The sequence below is a fragment of the Atractosteus spatula genome, chromosome 28, assembly GCF_055471065.1.
Source record: "Atractosteus spatula isolate fAtrSpa1 chromosome 28, fAtrSpa1.hap1, whole genome shotgun sequence".
Classification (NCBI taxonomy): Eukaryota; Metazoa; Chordata; class Actinopteri; order Semionotiformes; family Lepisosteidae; genus Atractosteus; species Atractosteus spatula.
The window spans coordinates 3,862,417-3,878,922 of NC_142733.1; the positions used below are offsets into that span (position 1 = coordinate 3,862,417).

Genomic DNA, 16,506 nt, shown 5'->3' on the forward strand with positions numbered 1-16,506 from the left:
TTATTGAGTATACGGCAAACACACATTGGTACAGCCTTCTCGATGTCCTTGTAAATGCGAATGCAGACAACGGTTTTTAAAACACCTGGGCTGCAAATATATTAGTTTATTTAATAATCCGTTTCTGCTCGGTCATTGTTACGTTTGTTTCTACTTCGTTTTTGGCTCATGGCTCCCAGGATTTTCCCATTAATAAAGTAAGTTGATTCCTCCGGCCTCCTTGTGACAGCACAATACAAACTTCAAGTTTCAATGTATGTCAATTTTTTCCGCTAGTTGCTGTGAAAATAATGTCACGATCCATGTGTAGGCGGTAGAATCTAGTACTACGTAGATGTGAAATAAACTAGCAGTGAAATGCACGCTTGGCTGTTCTGAACATGACTTGAAAGGGCGTTTTTTTTAAATCGTATCTGTATACAGTCCTTAGTGATAACAAAATGTGCGTTAGCGGTGTGCTTTTAATGCTCAGTTATATCAGATTTGTTAAACTATTGCTGTAAAGTAGTGATATATAAAGAAATACCAATTTAAATAACTACGCCATGCAGCTGCGTTCCTAACTCCTAAACTGCACACATATGTGAACACGCCCAAATTACACTTTCAATTAACCGTCCCTCTGAGTGGTGAGGACGCTGGAGAACTAGATGTCTCCCTAGCCTGACTGAACCTAGATTTACCCTTACAAATTAGGATTGTTTAGCAATCAAGTTCAGCATCATATTGAAATGATGCGCTGGGATAAAGCATATTAGGAAAATTTCACCCAGCTGGTTTTTAAAAGGATTTCAATATTGCCATGAGAAACAGACCTGGATGCTTGTTGCAGACTCCCACTGCTCTTTGTGTAATGTGGCACTTTCTGTTGTCAACCTTAAATGCACTTACCCTAAGATTCAGTGATTGTCTTGTTAGTTTTTTGGATAAAAGCAACAGGGTGGCACAGTGGTTAGCAGGGCTGCCTCTCAGAGCTGAGGTCCAGGGTTCAACTCCTAGGGTTCTGTCTGTGTGGAGTTTGCATGCTCTCCCTGGGACTGCATGGGTTTCCTCCCACAGTCCACTCCCACTGGTAGGTTAATTGTCTCCTGGGAAAATTGGTCTTGGAGTGAGTGTTCGTGTGTCCTGTGATGGACTGGTGTCCTGTCCAGGGTGTACCCTGCCTTGCGCCCACTGCTTGCTGGGATAGGCTCTGGCTCTCTTGAAAACACTGTTCTAACCCTGGCTAAATCAGTTAGGAAATGGGTTGATAAAAGCAACCCATTGTACGTTCTCATTAAATCCATTTATTAAAAACAAAGGCTTTCATTTAGATGTTGTGTGGTTTGTCTGTGGCATGCAGGCTGGTCACCAAGGTGGGTGTGGCCGGCGGGGCTGTGTACGTGGCCTATGAACAGAGGTTGCTGGGGGACAGTGTCCAGGGCTCAGAGGTGCTGAACAAGGCCAAAGCTGCCATCCCCCCTGCTGTGGACGAGTGGATGAAGTACTTCGGATGGGAGGTAAGGCCAAGATCTTGTGTTTGTGCCGACGTACTGGGTTGCTTGTGAAGCAGCCAAGCACTGATGCGGTTTTACTGTGCCAGTGTTGTATTTTGGCCTTCATGATTTCTTTTAGAGAGAGAAGTCTCATCTCCGAACCCTCAGGGGTTAATTCTCTCTAGCACAAGAGATCAAGTCAGGGACTGTATTAAACATTAACAGAGGTGCAGGAAGTAAACTTTCATCGAAAACCCTGGGATCGCAAGACACCGAATCAAGAACTGACTAAATAAAGTTCGTGATTCGGAGACGAGGTCCTTTCTAAAGGCTGTAACTAGCTTTACTGGTGTTGGTGCTCAGAGGCTGATATTGATGCAATATTTAACCATCATGTTCTCCTCTTCCCTTATTACTGCAGCTTCCTTCTCCTCCCAAAATAGAGTTTTCCGCTTTGGAAACGTGGAATACCGGTAAGAGCTTACATAGTGCAGGAATGCTACTGCAAACAAATTCACAGTTTTTCTAGTTTTGGGTGTATTAGCAGGTACATCCTTGATCTTGAAAGGGGGAACTGCAGTCCCAATTTCCCAGACTGGTTGTTGAATCTCGGTAACAAAATAAATTCAGTGACTGTTAAGCAAAAAATGTACAAATTTTGAATTAGGCACAAAAAGTGTGAACTTTGTGAAAGTACTATAAGTAGCCATACTGTTGCAAACCCCTGGTCTCACCTCGGGCGAGAGCGAGAGTTCGCGAGAATTCTGACATGGGGAGGCCCTTCCTGCTCACTAGTCCCTGTAATGATTTATGAGCGAATAAGTACAGGTTGTGCAGCAGCCATTTCACCCCAGACATTTTCCAACATGAGTTAACGAGTAAGTTTCATTTATCGGCAAGATCGTCTCGAAGTTGAGAGCAATGTCTCTATTGGATTTAAAGAGACGTACTCACAAGCCTGCTGGTTTACAATGTAAGAGAGCTGCAACACGTCACCCTGCCTCTTCTGAATCGCAGAACATGGCGCTGCGCACACCTGGAAATTTAGTCTATTTTGTGATGTGAATTGGAGGTTTTACAAGTTACTGTGTCCATTTGACTTTCATTGCGGTTTGAAATGCGCTCATCAGTGCCGATTCATTCTAAAACAGAAATAGAAAAATAGTGCTGCAGTTCCCCTCTGAGAGGCTGAATGCTGTCAATCAAGCTGCAGATGGGAAGGGTTCGCTGGCGATCGGACTGACGGACAATCCCATGCCTGGCTCCGGCTATCCCGAGTGACTGTCTCCCCGTTTTCTTCCAGGCGTTCAGAAGCTCACGCAGACCCTCTCCGTCGCCCCCACGCGAGCGTGCGAGTACACCAGCCAAGGCTGGCAGTACGTGAAGGGCCTGGCCAAGTGAGGAGGGGCGCCAGCTCCCGCCCGCACCCCGCCCCGACCCAGAGACCTCCACTCCTGCATCAAGCAACACCTCCGGCCTCCAGTCCTGACGGCTTCGTTACTCTGAACTCGCGTAACAGTTGTGATATGCATATCTTGAGGATCAGAGCTCGAAGAAGTTTTTTTTTTTGTGCTCTGGCTCTCAGAAACCCTAAAAACAAATCCCCCTTCAGATCTGCACACGTTGACACTGAACAGCAGAAGGTTTTTTCCGTTTGACCATAATTTAACCTGTCGTGTATTTAGCCTTTGGCAGAAGAAGAGCCTCTGTTATTTATAAAAATAAATACGTCGTCTGGAAATCGTATACAGCAGGCTTATTCATATTGCCCAGATCTGCAACATCATTTATGTAATATAATTGAGTTCAACAGGGGTTGTAGTTCCTAGAGCCACCTCTAGGAGGTGTCCTTTCCCCATCGGTAGTGTCAGAGTGAGCGCCTGCAGGAGGAATCGGATCTGTTTTGGCTGAAGCAAAGTCTGAGACGTTATGCTGCACTGGAGCATAATTCTTCACCGCCTTTACTTGTATGTTACCATGTTTTATACCGAACTGAAGTCTGTAATTATCTGTAAATAATGATAATGTACCACCTTCAGAGTTACAAAGGACAAAAATAAAAGCCCTTCAGTATCTTTTACAAGGCAGAAGGGTTTCTTGCAGTGTTCCCTGTGCAAGCCTGTTTCTGTCTTTTTAGCATGTTAAAATGGTTGAGGTTTAAAGAATTATAGTACATCTTTATAAATACGTAAGAAATCTATCAAGATGCATTTTCCTTAAAGAGGTAAAACCTTTTACCTGTGCTTTTCTTTACACTAGCAGAGGTGATAAACTGAGTACATACTGTATATATTTTGTATATATAATACTCTAATGATGAAGTAGAAGCTTTTTTTTCTTCAAAACATCCAGGGATGCAGAAATGAAGAAGCTACAGTGTCAGGTTACTAAGCAGTGGAGCATGTAGCTGTAAAAGAATAGTTACTAGACGAGATAAATAGCCAGTAAAGAAATGATCATCCTGGTTAACTGTGGCACCATCAGATGACAGAAATCTGCACACGCAACAGCAACATTGTAGCTAAATCATACTATTGCAGAATACAGCCTCACAGTGTTGGATGAAGCTGAGCCTCTACACCAGAGACCACACCACCAAAGTTTCATTTGCCAGACGGAATGAAAAAAGTAAAACAAAAGCTGACAAGTGCAAAAAATATCTCTTTATTATTAACGACCGCATAGTTACACAGAAACTGAATGGCGAATGCTACAACAGTTCAGACTACTCAAAAGCTTTGGTAAAGCAGTGAAACAGAGGGTATCTCATGGTAAAAACCTCAATATTGAGAATTCCTGCAAGCATGTAGACGACACCGTAGATCAAGACACACATCACAGAGAAACTGGCAAACACGTCTGATAGACCAGAATGCACGATGTGAGCGTGATTTTGCACAGCCAAACCTCAGCGTTCAGGGCAAAAAAATTCTCATCCAGATGAACCAGTCTTCTCGAAACTCTTACAGTACAAATGCTACACTTTCAAAAACAAAGATCCAAACTGTGCCATACACAATGCAGTGCTACATTTCAGAAACAGTCTAAATTAACATTCAATAGCATGTGCATTTTAACATTAATGTCCTGTTGTTAGGCCCTGTCCGCCACACAGAGCTTGGGTAAAAGGTCTAGGCAACTCCAATTGCCACTTGAATATTGGTCATTGAGTTTGCCAATAGTTGCTAATTCCTGCTACTGCTGGAAGCCTGACAATGCCAGGGTAACGAAAGAGCGCTGTGTCAGAACTTCAGCGAATGAAAAGGATTTAAACAGGTCCTCTTTCCATACAGTAGCTCCAAGGTTCAGCGGTTTGACTTCCTGTGTTAATAGATGTAGCCAGAGAGTTGGAAGTAATCTGTAGTCCTAGGCGCCGTCCACAACACCTCCTGCACAGGTGGCTCAGTGTGATCGGAAAGCTAAGGTGTGTGACTCATATGCTTTACACAGACATGCTTTACAGAAGGTGCTTCAATAGGGGCTTAGTGTTAAAGCCGGTAAAAGATTAAAAATGCCTTTTATTTTTATTTGGAGGTATGCATTCGGGGAAATAGTAGTATTACTAGGAATAAAGCTACTACCCTCGGGCCTCTTATTTCTAAGCGCCAATCTACTCCAAGCAGGTAAAAAAAAGGACAGCTCGAGAGTTCAGAGACTGGGGAGCCATGTAGGAATGAAAACAGGTCTGTTCCACACAAGCGTTCTATGTAACACAGCACAGTCTTTCATTTATTGATAATCAACTGTTCAAAATTATAATACTTGCAAGCAATGACAGAGTTCTATACACAAATGCACATAAGCCTTTTGGCAAAGTAACTACAATGCAAAAAAATGGACATCAGTTTTTCTTTAAAAGAAATTGCATTTTTTTAAAGTGGACCAATGCTTCTGCTCTGCTTTGTGCTTCATTAAGCACTGTTTTGTCCATACATATACTTCTGACTTAACAGTATTCTTTATACTGTTTCGTCATAAGTGTTCATATTGGTAATCATACCACCTGTAGGGTCACGCAGACGCAGAATTTAAAAAATAAAAGAGAAGGTCAGTCTACAATGTATGCAAGTGATAATTCTTACGTTTGAAGTTAGTATCAGACCCATCCGAAAATAAAAATCACATTTATATACAGTACAGTCAAGAGAGAAGTTCAACCAATGGAAACAGTCAAATTCACTAGTCATAGGATTGTAGAAAGTATACTTTTAAATTTGGCGATAAGCAAACACATTAACACAAGAGCTTCGTCATGAAGGCTCTCTCCATTTTAAATCCAATGGCTAATGCAAGATGAGTACACCTGCCACAGAGCTTTAATACCTGATCCGAAGTGCATCTTTCAGGTGCCTAAGGGATGGATCCTGTGGATGCTTACATACTGTATCATTGCCAGCAATGAACTAACATTTTCTACAACCTCCAGGTCATTCCCATCATCATACTGTGCAAGTGAAATGCCGGAAGTCTTTCTCTGTCACTTGTATTTTCAAAAACTACGCCCCGCCTAGTTACCTCCAGTCTGCATTTCCAGGTCCAGGTCACAATGCATTTCTGAGGTTCCTTGCAAGTGCTAAAACAGTCAATGTCCTGTCCGTGGTTCTTAAAAAAAAGTCATGCTTTAACAACAGTCTCAAATCTAGAGACATCTCTGCAAGCTCAGAGACCGGGGACGCCAGTGTTCTTCCGATGAGATGTGCACTTTTTCATGGCAAAAGGTCACTTTTAAAAGGGCAGGACCCCAGTAAAAAAACACACCATACAATCCCGTCAAAACTCAAAGTGTGATCTTGACCTTGCGATTCGAACAATGTCTGTGGCACAGGCAGTGCGTCGCCCCATCTCTGTGCTTATTTAAAATTTCGAGTTCTTAATTATGAATTTTTTAATTCTATCCAATGTGCAGCCCTATGCCCACTCAGGAAGGAGGAAGTGCAGAAAGCTCAATGGGTAGCTGTGACAGCCCCAACCCATTGAGCTGTTCTTCTACAAGCTCCACAACTAACTTGCAGGCGTTTCAGCACCATGTGGGGCGGACGCAAAGCCCCAAAGTGACATCACTGCAACCTGTGTGTTACTGGGAACCTGATTAATCAATTAATCCTGCGCCTACTGGCGCTGAGCCAACTGTGCATCAACATTCACAGTCGGCTATTGACTTGACCAGACACGGCGAGTTCAAGGTTGGCACTCCTGCCTCGCAGCGCTGAGGCCCTGGGTGCAATTCCAGACCTGGGGCACTATCTGTGTGGAGTCTGCATGTTCTCCTCCGGGTGCTCCAGTTTTTTCCCCATAGTCTAAAGACACGCAGGCAGGTTAACTGTCTCCTGGTAAAATGGTGTGTTTGTGTCTGTTCTGCAATGGGTAGGTGTCCTGTCCAGGGTGTACCCTGCCTTGTGCTCACTGCTCGCCAAGATTAACTCTGGTTCCCCCAGGCCCTTGACCTGCATAGATGGATGGATGTTTACGTTGCCAACTTTAAACTGACACGAATCAGAAGAAGATTATTCCAAAACAAAACGGATCACGTTTTAATCAGCTATTTCTGAAAAAATAAACTTCAGTTCTGGTATCGCTAGTAGACAATCGTTACATGACATACTGCACGGAAACTGTCCTTCAAGAATTCAGCCTTTTCATGTCTGCGAATAATATCAAGCCTGGTACAGTATTTAAATTACAGCTTGCCCTGTCCATTTTAACATGCTCTTTTAGCAGCACAGCACTTTGTAGACAGTATTGGCGGTGAAAGTTATACAGTACAGGACAGTATTTCACCTCATCGACAAACAATAGTACCACTGTGATGACGTTGCATGAACAGCCCAATGGGAGCAGCGTGACGCTGGACAGGATGCATTGTGGGATGTATCCATGTGCCTCTAGCTTCGCGCTCGAGAGCCACATCCAGAAAAGAGGAAAAGCTTTGGAAAATAAAAATCCAAGTACCAAAGGTTTGATAGCAATAAAGCAAAAAAAAAAATCATCAGGTAAACATTTACAAGGCAAGGAACGGGTGTACGTGAAAAAAAATTAACAGTAATACTTTTACATAGGTTTTATTTTAAAAACATATCTGGTAAACCAGCTCTGTAATTTCAGCATTGCCACAAAATATAAACATTTCACGATGGGCCAGCTGTTCCCAATAACTTACTTTTGTAAAATAAATTAAAATTATCATACAAATTACTGTCCCACGCTCACCACAGATCCCAAGAATGGATGACAATTTAATTGACAATTGTACCAGCGCTATTCTGTATTCTGCACATTAAGTTTTGGATTATTTGCATCTCACATGGCGTCTTGTGTCGGCCTTATTTTTGCCTCCATCCTTTTTTTATGGGTCAGTCTAATTCTCTCCAAGCTTTTAACTTAGCAGCAAGGTGCTTTAACCAAACCAACACCACCTGTGCCGCCTGAAGTAAAAACCGTCTCCTCTGCAGTGTCTGCTGTAGAATCATCTTTCCTGCGGACTCCCAAACCGCACAGATGATCTCACACAAGAGTCACTTTCAAAGCTGCGTTACCGGTTTTTGTTTCTGAACACGCCTCCCACGGTCATTTCTACTGTTCGTTTTTTTTTCCCAGAAACATCCTGGGTGCCATCAATGTGCTCAAGTTGAAAAGCGAGCGCCGGACGAAATCGGCGCCCTTACACTGCCCGCACAAAACCTCAACGTTTTGCAATGGTTCTGTGTTTTCTGGACAGGCTACTGCCAGCACCCTGCGGGGAAAATATGACTTTGCATGTGCTCTGTAAAAAAGGCCTCAAGCCCATTCCAATCAAGCCAACCTACAACGCTAATATCATACATTCCTCCTTCAATACATGAACGGAGTCCAGCCTGCTGGACAGTCAGAAGCTAAATTACTAAGCAATTTAGCTGCATGTTTTTTAGGACAAATGAAGTGTTCATGTTGGCAACACATTGTTGCTTATACAACATCAAAGCAAACGGTAAGACGCTGCTCTTTTGAAATTTGCCATGAAAACGTCACAGCTCCTATCACCTTTATTACTCAAATCCCTGTTCAGATTCTAGATAACCCAATGCTTGTGAGCAATATAACTGCTTTATTTCATTAAGCGACAACAACAAACACAGCTTAAAAAAAAAAAAGCCACCCCACCCGGGCTTAGCCTCAGTTTCCTAAAAATCTTGTCGGAGCGTGTGTGAGCCTTACTAAAATATTTGCCGATTTCCAAAGCTAGAATTGTATACAACTTTTTAACGCTAAAATCTCAATCTGTTCAAAATATATACACTGCTGATCCATTCCCTCCTCTAATAACTCATGATGTTTTTTTCCCCCCCAATATTGTATAAATTTGAGAAACTCCACTGTTAGGAGACTCTCAGAGTGATCTATTGCAACCCTTGTTTTTTCTATTGAAGAATTTCCAGGGAACACAGGAATCATCGCATTGTCGACATGAGGCGACCTGAAATTTCGATCACTTTCTAGTCAAATTCTGTGGGTTCCAGTGGAAAGTTGGCGAATGAGCTCATCGATTTAAAAGTAGTTCTTTTTTACCCACTCGGAGGAGATGTACGATGGGAGAGGTTCACAGGCTTATGTCTGAACTCTCTTCGCAAAAGATACTGAGAGTGGTGCTAATATCTGGGTTTAAAAAGCTGCAATATCGCCACTGCTTGCTCTCCTAGGGTGCCTCAGAGCTGGAGTGAAGCAGAAGCTGAAAACAGTTGGTAGAAGTTTCTAACAAGAGCAGACTGGTGCCTGTGACAACAGTTCCATTCAGTACTCTAAGCCCCGTGTTCAGCTGTGTTTTACTGCCTTGCAATCAAAGCTTTGGACTTCTTTCTGCTACAGCAAGCCCTGTGCTCAGTTAGCAGACGCAGAAGAGGCAGGGCGCTTGGCCACTGTGAAATTATTCGTTCACCTTTCTGAACTCCACGTTAACAGACCTCCCCGACTACATGCCCGAGACTCCCTTAAGTATTCCAGTGACAAGCTTGTGGAGTTCAACGCTGTCCACACAGTGGAGGCTGCACTGCCCAGTCCCTGCCCCTCTCTCTGCTCCTGGGCTGCTCTTCGTTGTAAAACTTCTACCTCCTGGCCGAGCCGAGCTGCTGTGCGACAGCGGGCCCTAGTGGCGGCCTCCGGCGTGACAGGCCGAGACAAGGTGGCGTGCGTTGCCGAGGGAGACCACGGGCCCCCTCCCTCTCCAGCGCGGTACCTGTCCTCGGCACAGTTTCGCACTTCACTCACCAGCCCCTTCAGCCACCACCTCCACCCACCGACCCCGCCCAGGATGGAGAAGGTAGCCGTGGCAACAATGGCGGAAACGCATCTGGAGAGGGGGGCGAAGAGGAGGGGGGTAGGGAGGGGGCGGGGATGGGGGGGGGGGGGGGTAAGGGGTTGGGGATACTGTCTCTTTAAGAGGTCTTGACCAGATCGTAGACGTGAATGTGGAAGTCGTCGTCGTACTTGATGTAGTAGACGGAGGGCTTGGCGGGCACCTGGTAGATGACCAGGCCAGTTCTCTTCACCCCTTTGTCGGTGACGTACTCCACCTGCTTGCCCACGAGGCTCTCCGTCTCTTCCCCCGGCTTCCTGTCGGCTGGCAGCAGGTGCCTGTTTTCTGAGACACGAGAAAGATGTCCCTTTGCCTTACAAAACTCACCCCCCCTCCCCAAAGCAACAACACTGAAACCGAGCATTTTGTTCAATCAGCTGCTGCACACATTTCACAAGCTCCATCTTCACCTGATGCTGTGTGACCTACAATATTTCCAAATTAATCACACCATACACAGCGGGACTCTCAAGGGCATCAGGCATGTACATCAGCACACAGGGCCCTTGACCTTTTAACCTCCAGGCCGAAGCCCTTTTCTTGCAAGCACATGCTTTTGGGAACATCGGTAAATCAGCAGGTGCGCTTTTGGCCAGGAAGAGCAGAACTACAGAAGAGAGACCGTGCTTACAATCTCTCTCCAGATCTGTAGAGAGCCCCATCTGTTACTTTCACATCCACACGTCATGGTTCAGCTTGCTATGTGTTCTTCAGAAGATTAAGTCCCTCACCTAATGAATTAGGACTTCTGTGTGGATATCTGATGATACGGTGATAACGTATCCAATCAGATTTGTTAATAATAATAATAATAATAATAATAATAATAAACTTTGTTTTCTATAGCGCCTTTAAAGGTGGCTTCTCAAAGCGCTTTACAGGATGACAACAATAATAAATAAGAAGAATACACAAGATAAAACACAATTACAATATATAGAGGAGACATGGATGGTGGTACTAAGAAAAGCAGAGGGGTGAAGAATGGAACCAGTTCAGTAAAGGCTTTTCTGAAGAAGAGGGTTCTGAGTCTGGATTTGAAGGAGTTTAGAGAAGGTGACTCTCTGATATCCTTGGGCAGAGAGTTCCAGAGCTTGGGGGCATAACAGGAGAAGGCCCCTTCACCCATACAATGTAGACGGGCTTGGGGGGCAGTAAGGAGGGCAGAATTAGAAGACTGAAGGTTGCGAGGTGAAAGAGCTGCAGGTGAAGTGCTGAGCCAGGACTGGAACGTGTTCAACGCCCAGGCTCGTGCAATAAGAAGGGCGGCTTACCTGCTTCGGGGAGGATGCGCAGGTCTCCTTCCTCGTAGTCGTCCCACAGCTGGTACATGTAGAGAACGGGATCCTTCTCGTAGGTGATGTAGTACCAGTTGGTCATAATGGGCGCTCTGGACAGCACCATCCCACGCCACTCATTCTTCTCGCCATCCTCCTTCTCGAACAGGTGCTCCACGGCCTTGCCGACCAGCTCCTCTGCGTCGTGGGGCACCTTGATCTTGTTGTTCACTAGAGGGAACACAGGGCAGGTCAGAGGAGCCAGCCCGCCTGGTTGCAGAGCTCTGACCCCATAGGTTTCGAAATCAAAGCAGGACGTCCCACCCCACACCCTGCTCACTGGCTGCCTCCTGTTAAAATGCAACAGGATGACCGTATGGCACGAGACCTGGACAGAAAGAACAACTGGACTGCAGTTTGACCAGCGAATCAAATTATTAAAGTCAAGCGAGCGTTGCTCTTTTCCAGAGCTAGACACATATTTTAAAAGCAACAGGTAAAAGTTTAGTCCACGCTGAAAGGAAGAAAATACAGACACAACGTTTCGACTGTGGAGCCTTCTTCAGGTGTCAATAAACCTTTACCTGTTCCTTTGCAGCCTACGCATGCTGACGCAGCTCCCTACTGCAACTTCTTTTGCGCATTTGTAAAGCCTGGGCAACTGGTCTTGAGTAAAACCAATTAAAACCTGAACAGAAAACACATTTTATAAAGATGTGTTTGAACCTGAGCTTGAACAGGCTCACGGGCCCAGAACTCCAGTTCTCTACATGTAGCAGCTGTGGCACTTATCAGGGTTGGGTTTAATACAGGGGTGAAGCTGACCTCAACCCACTAATCTTAAACTCTCCATCACCTGACCAACTTCTGTTGGCCAGGCAAGGAGCTCACTGCCTGCACCACACCACGTCAGGCACACTGTAAGAAGACCATGCCTTGACATTACTGCATTTTTAACGGGGCCCCTGGGCTGAGAAAATGGAATCTAAGCTGTCTGTTTGTCACCGACTAATTCACCACAGCTCAAGATTTAACAGAGAGGCTCTGTGGTGTCCACTGCATAACCTCAGTATTGCAGTTTACGTGAAACACAGGTTTCCAGCTGAACTGGCGCACGGTATTTCCCCCACTCTCTTCACCAGTGCAAGATGCTCATCTCTGTCTGACACCCCACCCACTCCCACATCTCCGCCGCCAGCAGCTGTTGACGTCCCAGGACAAAGATCACTGTGCCATTCACAAAGTATGCAACGGCTCCCCCATGCACCATCTCCACTACCGTCACAAAATCAGAAAAAAAATTCTTTGACAAATGTGCTCACAGAAGGGAGACTTTCCTATTCCGTTTGCCACACCCCCCAGAGACATAATCCAGAGATATATGGGAAAAGTATGAGATAAAGGGCCCCTCCACATTATACATGCACACTATCACAGATAGCGAAGAGGTCAAGTACCCTCACAGCACAGGGTAAATATCAGATCCATCTGCACCAGGCCTGCATGAAACTTGATGCCGAACCAGGGACAGATGTGTTCGTTTGTGTCTGGTCTGCCTTACCTCTGCCCCATGGATGCCTAATATATCTGTGCCCTGGAAACCTCCAGGCAGCTCTGGGCTTTCAGGAATTACAGAGATGCACAGCTGTTCCAGTCAGAGCCACCTCTCCTGGGAGCTAAGGGCAAGCACGAAGCATGTCAAACAGCTGGGCAAGTTGGAGGAGAATGTCTGCGTCTCACATTCTGAACTCCACCTTTTTAGCCTTGAATCCTGGTAGAAACCTGACTTTCTTCCCAATTCACCGTAAAACACGAACCAGGGGACACGAGTGGGAACTGCTTGGGAGCGCATTTAAGGAAGAAAAAAAGCAAGAACGGGAGGCACTTCTTTACACAAAGGGCTGCGGGAGCCTGGAACAACCTTCCCTGTTTCAACAGCCAGGCTGTTGTTGAAACCAAAATGGAACAAGCTGGCCCCACCCAGCCATTCCCTCCCGAGCAGGTTCAGGAGCTCTCGGAGCCAAATCTTTAAAAAAAAACAACTGACAGACAGGGCAGGTATACAATGTAAAAATAACTCCCACTTGCAAAGCTGGCAGACCCCAGCGATGGCTGCTCTCGGCTCTGACACTCACCCACTTTCTCGCTGAGGACCTGCAGGCCCGAGACCCTGTCGTCCTTGAAGAGCTCGATGCCGTAGACGCAGTCGAACCCGTCGTACTTGACCATGAAGAGCGAGGGGTTCACGCTCAGCCTGTCCAGCACCGTCCCCTTCCACTTGGTCAGCGCCCCCTTCTCCCGCCAGTTGTGCTGAATCCGCACTCCCAGGATGCTGCCGGGGTCAGGGGTCAAGGTGTCGCTCAGCTCCCCGCTGCTGCGCTTCCTGGGGGGGGGGGACGACATCACAACCTAGGATCAAATTCTCCCCCTGCAAGACCCCCCTACGGCGTTTATGAGGACTTTGCCTGTTTTCAAACAACCCGACTAAAAGACAGGGAGGATCTCATCTCATTCAAAGCTCCTTTTCCACAGCACAGCTAGGCAGACACCCGCCACCCTTTGTGTAAAAGAGCGTTTCCACAATCTCTCCTCCTCAGCACGGAGCCTTTTAATCTCGTCTTCTGCGAGCTGCAGGCTATAGCGGAAAGGGCATTGAGGAAGCCGAAAAGGAAATATGTAGTTCATGTGCACAATTTGTGGAGCTCTGCAGAGTTTAACTCCACACAAAAAAATAAAAATCAGAGTCGTCAATAATGGAATATCCAGCTTCTAGTTTTGGCTTGCAAACAAAAGGCAAAAGGTGGAAAGATTAAATGTAACTCAGTACAATGACAGCCTTATGTCCAGCTATCTGACTTCATACTGGATACTGATACACAAGATTCGGAATGCACTAGAGACAGGAGCTACGTCTAATCAAAAGGAAAACTAGAAAGCAAACCACAAAGGGTCTCTGCCTTACCTGCCCTTTTTCTTGGACATGTTCCCATAAATTCAGGCACCGGCTGCGAAGAGAAAGAAGGAGAGAGGATGGCGTCAGGGTCCGAGGTAGCCGTTTTCACCAGGCGAGCACAGCCCTGAAGCCTCACCAACACCGAGAAGGCCTCTGCACTTAAACCACGCCCATCTCCTTTCCTAAGAAGGGCTGTGTTGTTTTGTTTTGTTTTATTTTATTTTTGCAACGCTGACAAAAAAAAAAGAAAGAAAGAGGGGGAGCGATTTCGAGGCAACACACGTCGGCTGTCAAGCCCCCCGCCCCCCGAAGTCAGGTTCCTCCGGCCGACAAGCTGACGTGCCTCTCCCAACCACAAACCTTGCAGGAACTGTCGCTGCTAAAAACGGCCGAGCCCACGCTGCCCCCGTTGTCTGCTATTTTCAGTGCCTTCGACACAAACCGACGACCAGGTGCCAAACTCCGGGTTTCCTGTGGAAACTTCAGCAGAAACGCCCCGGCTGGCTGAACGGTGTCCTGGCCCAGCTGTGCTGGCCTGCGACCGAGAGGTGCAAGACCTGAAACCCCGCCGTCCTCGCTGCGCGCACGGGGTTTCGTTTCTGTGGCCGAGTTTCACAATCGTGACGAAGGCAGGAGGCTGACGAACAACAGCGAAAGTCGGCGATGCAAAGCGCTGATGGCACACGTCTGTGCGCAGGTACTGCCACCGTTGGGCACAACGGGACCGCGATACACTAGGACCTCCTTAACGCTGCCAGTTCTTCTGTTATTTTGGCGAGGCTGTGAAAACTATGGTCATCATTCTCTTCGGCTCCAGAGTAAGACGTACTCCTACACGAAGCACCGAGACCTCTGTAGCTCTCAAACCCCTCTCCTCGGTGTCTCTTGACTGACGTATTTAGGTTTTACCTGTATCGAAGCGACAGACCAACGCAAACATTCTTCCGAACACTTCCAGCTTTTCATCCCGCAGAACATCCAAAATACGTCGCTAGTCCGTTTACAACAACACAAAAAACGGGACATTTAAAATACTATCCGCAGACATTCCCTTGTAATCGGCGAAGAACAAGTTGCGCACATTTCCTTACCAGCTAGTGGGGAACGAGGAGACGGTGGGATGCGGGGGTGGGTGCGCACCGCGATTATTTTGCTCTTTCTCGGGGCGATTTCTGCTCTCTCCTCCGAACAGGGAGATAAAAACCCCAGCGAGCGACTGAACGCAGACAGCGCCGATGGTTGTAACCCGCAGGACTTCCTGCAGTGCAGCTCTGGTTTGTTTTGGTTAACGAGAACAGCTGTAAGACTGACCCGACGAGTACGGATCCCGGAAAGGGACATAAGGGACGCGGGGGTGGAGAGAATAAATCTCGTGCACCCGAGTTGTTGGGGCCTGGTACCTGGTATAATTACTGCAATCCCGTACCTACCCCTACCCCGAGCCCGAGCCCATGCCCCCTTCCGGGCTCCGTAGACAAGGTCAGTTTATCGCACAGAGTTCACTGCACACAGAGGGCGTGGAATGCAAACTTCACACGGAATCCTGATCACGCTTATGCGACACGCATCCCAAAATTCAAATAATGTAACAGCAGCGCCTCTGCGTCATGTGCACGCAAAAAAAAAAAAATAAATGCATCCAATAAGGCATACAGCACTAGGTCCAATCTCCTCTATGAAGCCAGCTAACGTTATCCGGCAAATTATAGGAGTATAAAACAAAAGTGAAAAAAACAATAAAGTGAAAGTCGTGATTTTTATTATTATTATTATTATTTGTTTGGTATAAGTATAAGCAAGATTATTTATGCTGCCATGTTCCGGTTCGCTCCCGCGAGCAAGACCAACATTTCACGCCCTGCCCGTGATAGGGCGAAATAACGTCGTGCATTGCAATTTACACACCCGGGCAGCGTTCAGCGACCGTCGTGCAATAAAACCCAGATTCACAATAAGGAACTCCGACAGGAACTGGCGCGCTACAATTCAGCATCTTAACTGATGTAGCGGCGTTCCTTCCCAATTACATTTCAAAGGTTGTCGTACTGTAGGTGTCATGTATCTTAAGAACGTCTTGCAATTTATATACACATAATAATTTCATTACATTCTCGTCGAATACGATACGTGCTCTAAATCAGTGTCCCGTGTTTTTATAACAAGCCTGTCTGCGCCGTAAAACCGTTAATACGTCACATATGCCAGAACATTGTTGTTCAGCGTCCTATTTCTAAAACATCAGGCGGACACCTTCCTAATTCAAATGACATTATTGTACATGCGCAACAGGCAAGAGAGGTCGTTCTAGTTTATCTAGCGAGCGTTTTTTTTCCCCTCACAAATACGCATTACCCCTTGAAGTAAAAGCTGATAATAATTAAGCTTTACCTGACCACTATTTTCACGTCTCTGTGATGTAATTCTCTCTGCAGAGCGCACCCGTTCACACGCACGCTTCGCAAAACCTTTGGGAAA

General features: G+C 46.2%; 2 protein-coding genes across 4 annotated transcripts; one reads left to right on the forward strand and one right to left on the reverse strand.

The window, feature by feature from the left end:
* micos13 (mitochondrial contact site and cristae organizing system subunit 13) lies at positions 1–3,579 on the forward strand. Its single transcript, XM_088907780.1, has 4 exons — positions 1–197; positions 1,343–1,499; positions 1,897–1,948; positions 2,779–3,579. Exons 1-4 carry the CDS (start codon positions 169–171, stop codon positions 2,874–2,876), a joined length of 336 nt encoding a protein of 111 aa, XP_088763906.1. The 5' UTR covers positions 1–168; the 3' UTR covers positions 2,877–3,579.
* Positions 3,580–4,124: 545 nt separating this feature from the next.
* Positions 4,125–16,506, reverse strand: LOC148813770 (spindlin-W). 3 transcript variants are annotated; one of them, XM_088907776.1, is made up of 5 exons: positions 16,420–16,506; positions 14,041–14,083; positions 13,214–13,461; positions 11,076–11,309; positions 4,125–10,086 (listed from the first exon to the last, which is right to left on the reverse strand). In XM_088907776.1, exons 2-5 carry the CDS (start codon positions 14,058–14,060, stop codon positions 9,881–9,883), a joined length of 708 nt encoding a protein of 235 aa, XP_088763902.1. In that variant the 5' UTR covers positions 14,061–14,083; positions 16,420–16,506; the 3' UTR covers positions 4,125–9,880. The 3 variants fall into 3 exon arrangements, with proteins under 3 accessions (XP_088763902.1, XP_088763903.1, XP_088763904.1); XM_088907777.1 differs by lacking the exon at positions 16,420–16,506 and adding an exon at positions 15,123–15,816; XM_088907778.1 differs by lacking the exon at positions 16,420–16,506 and adding an exon at positions 14,392–15,113.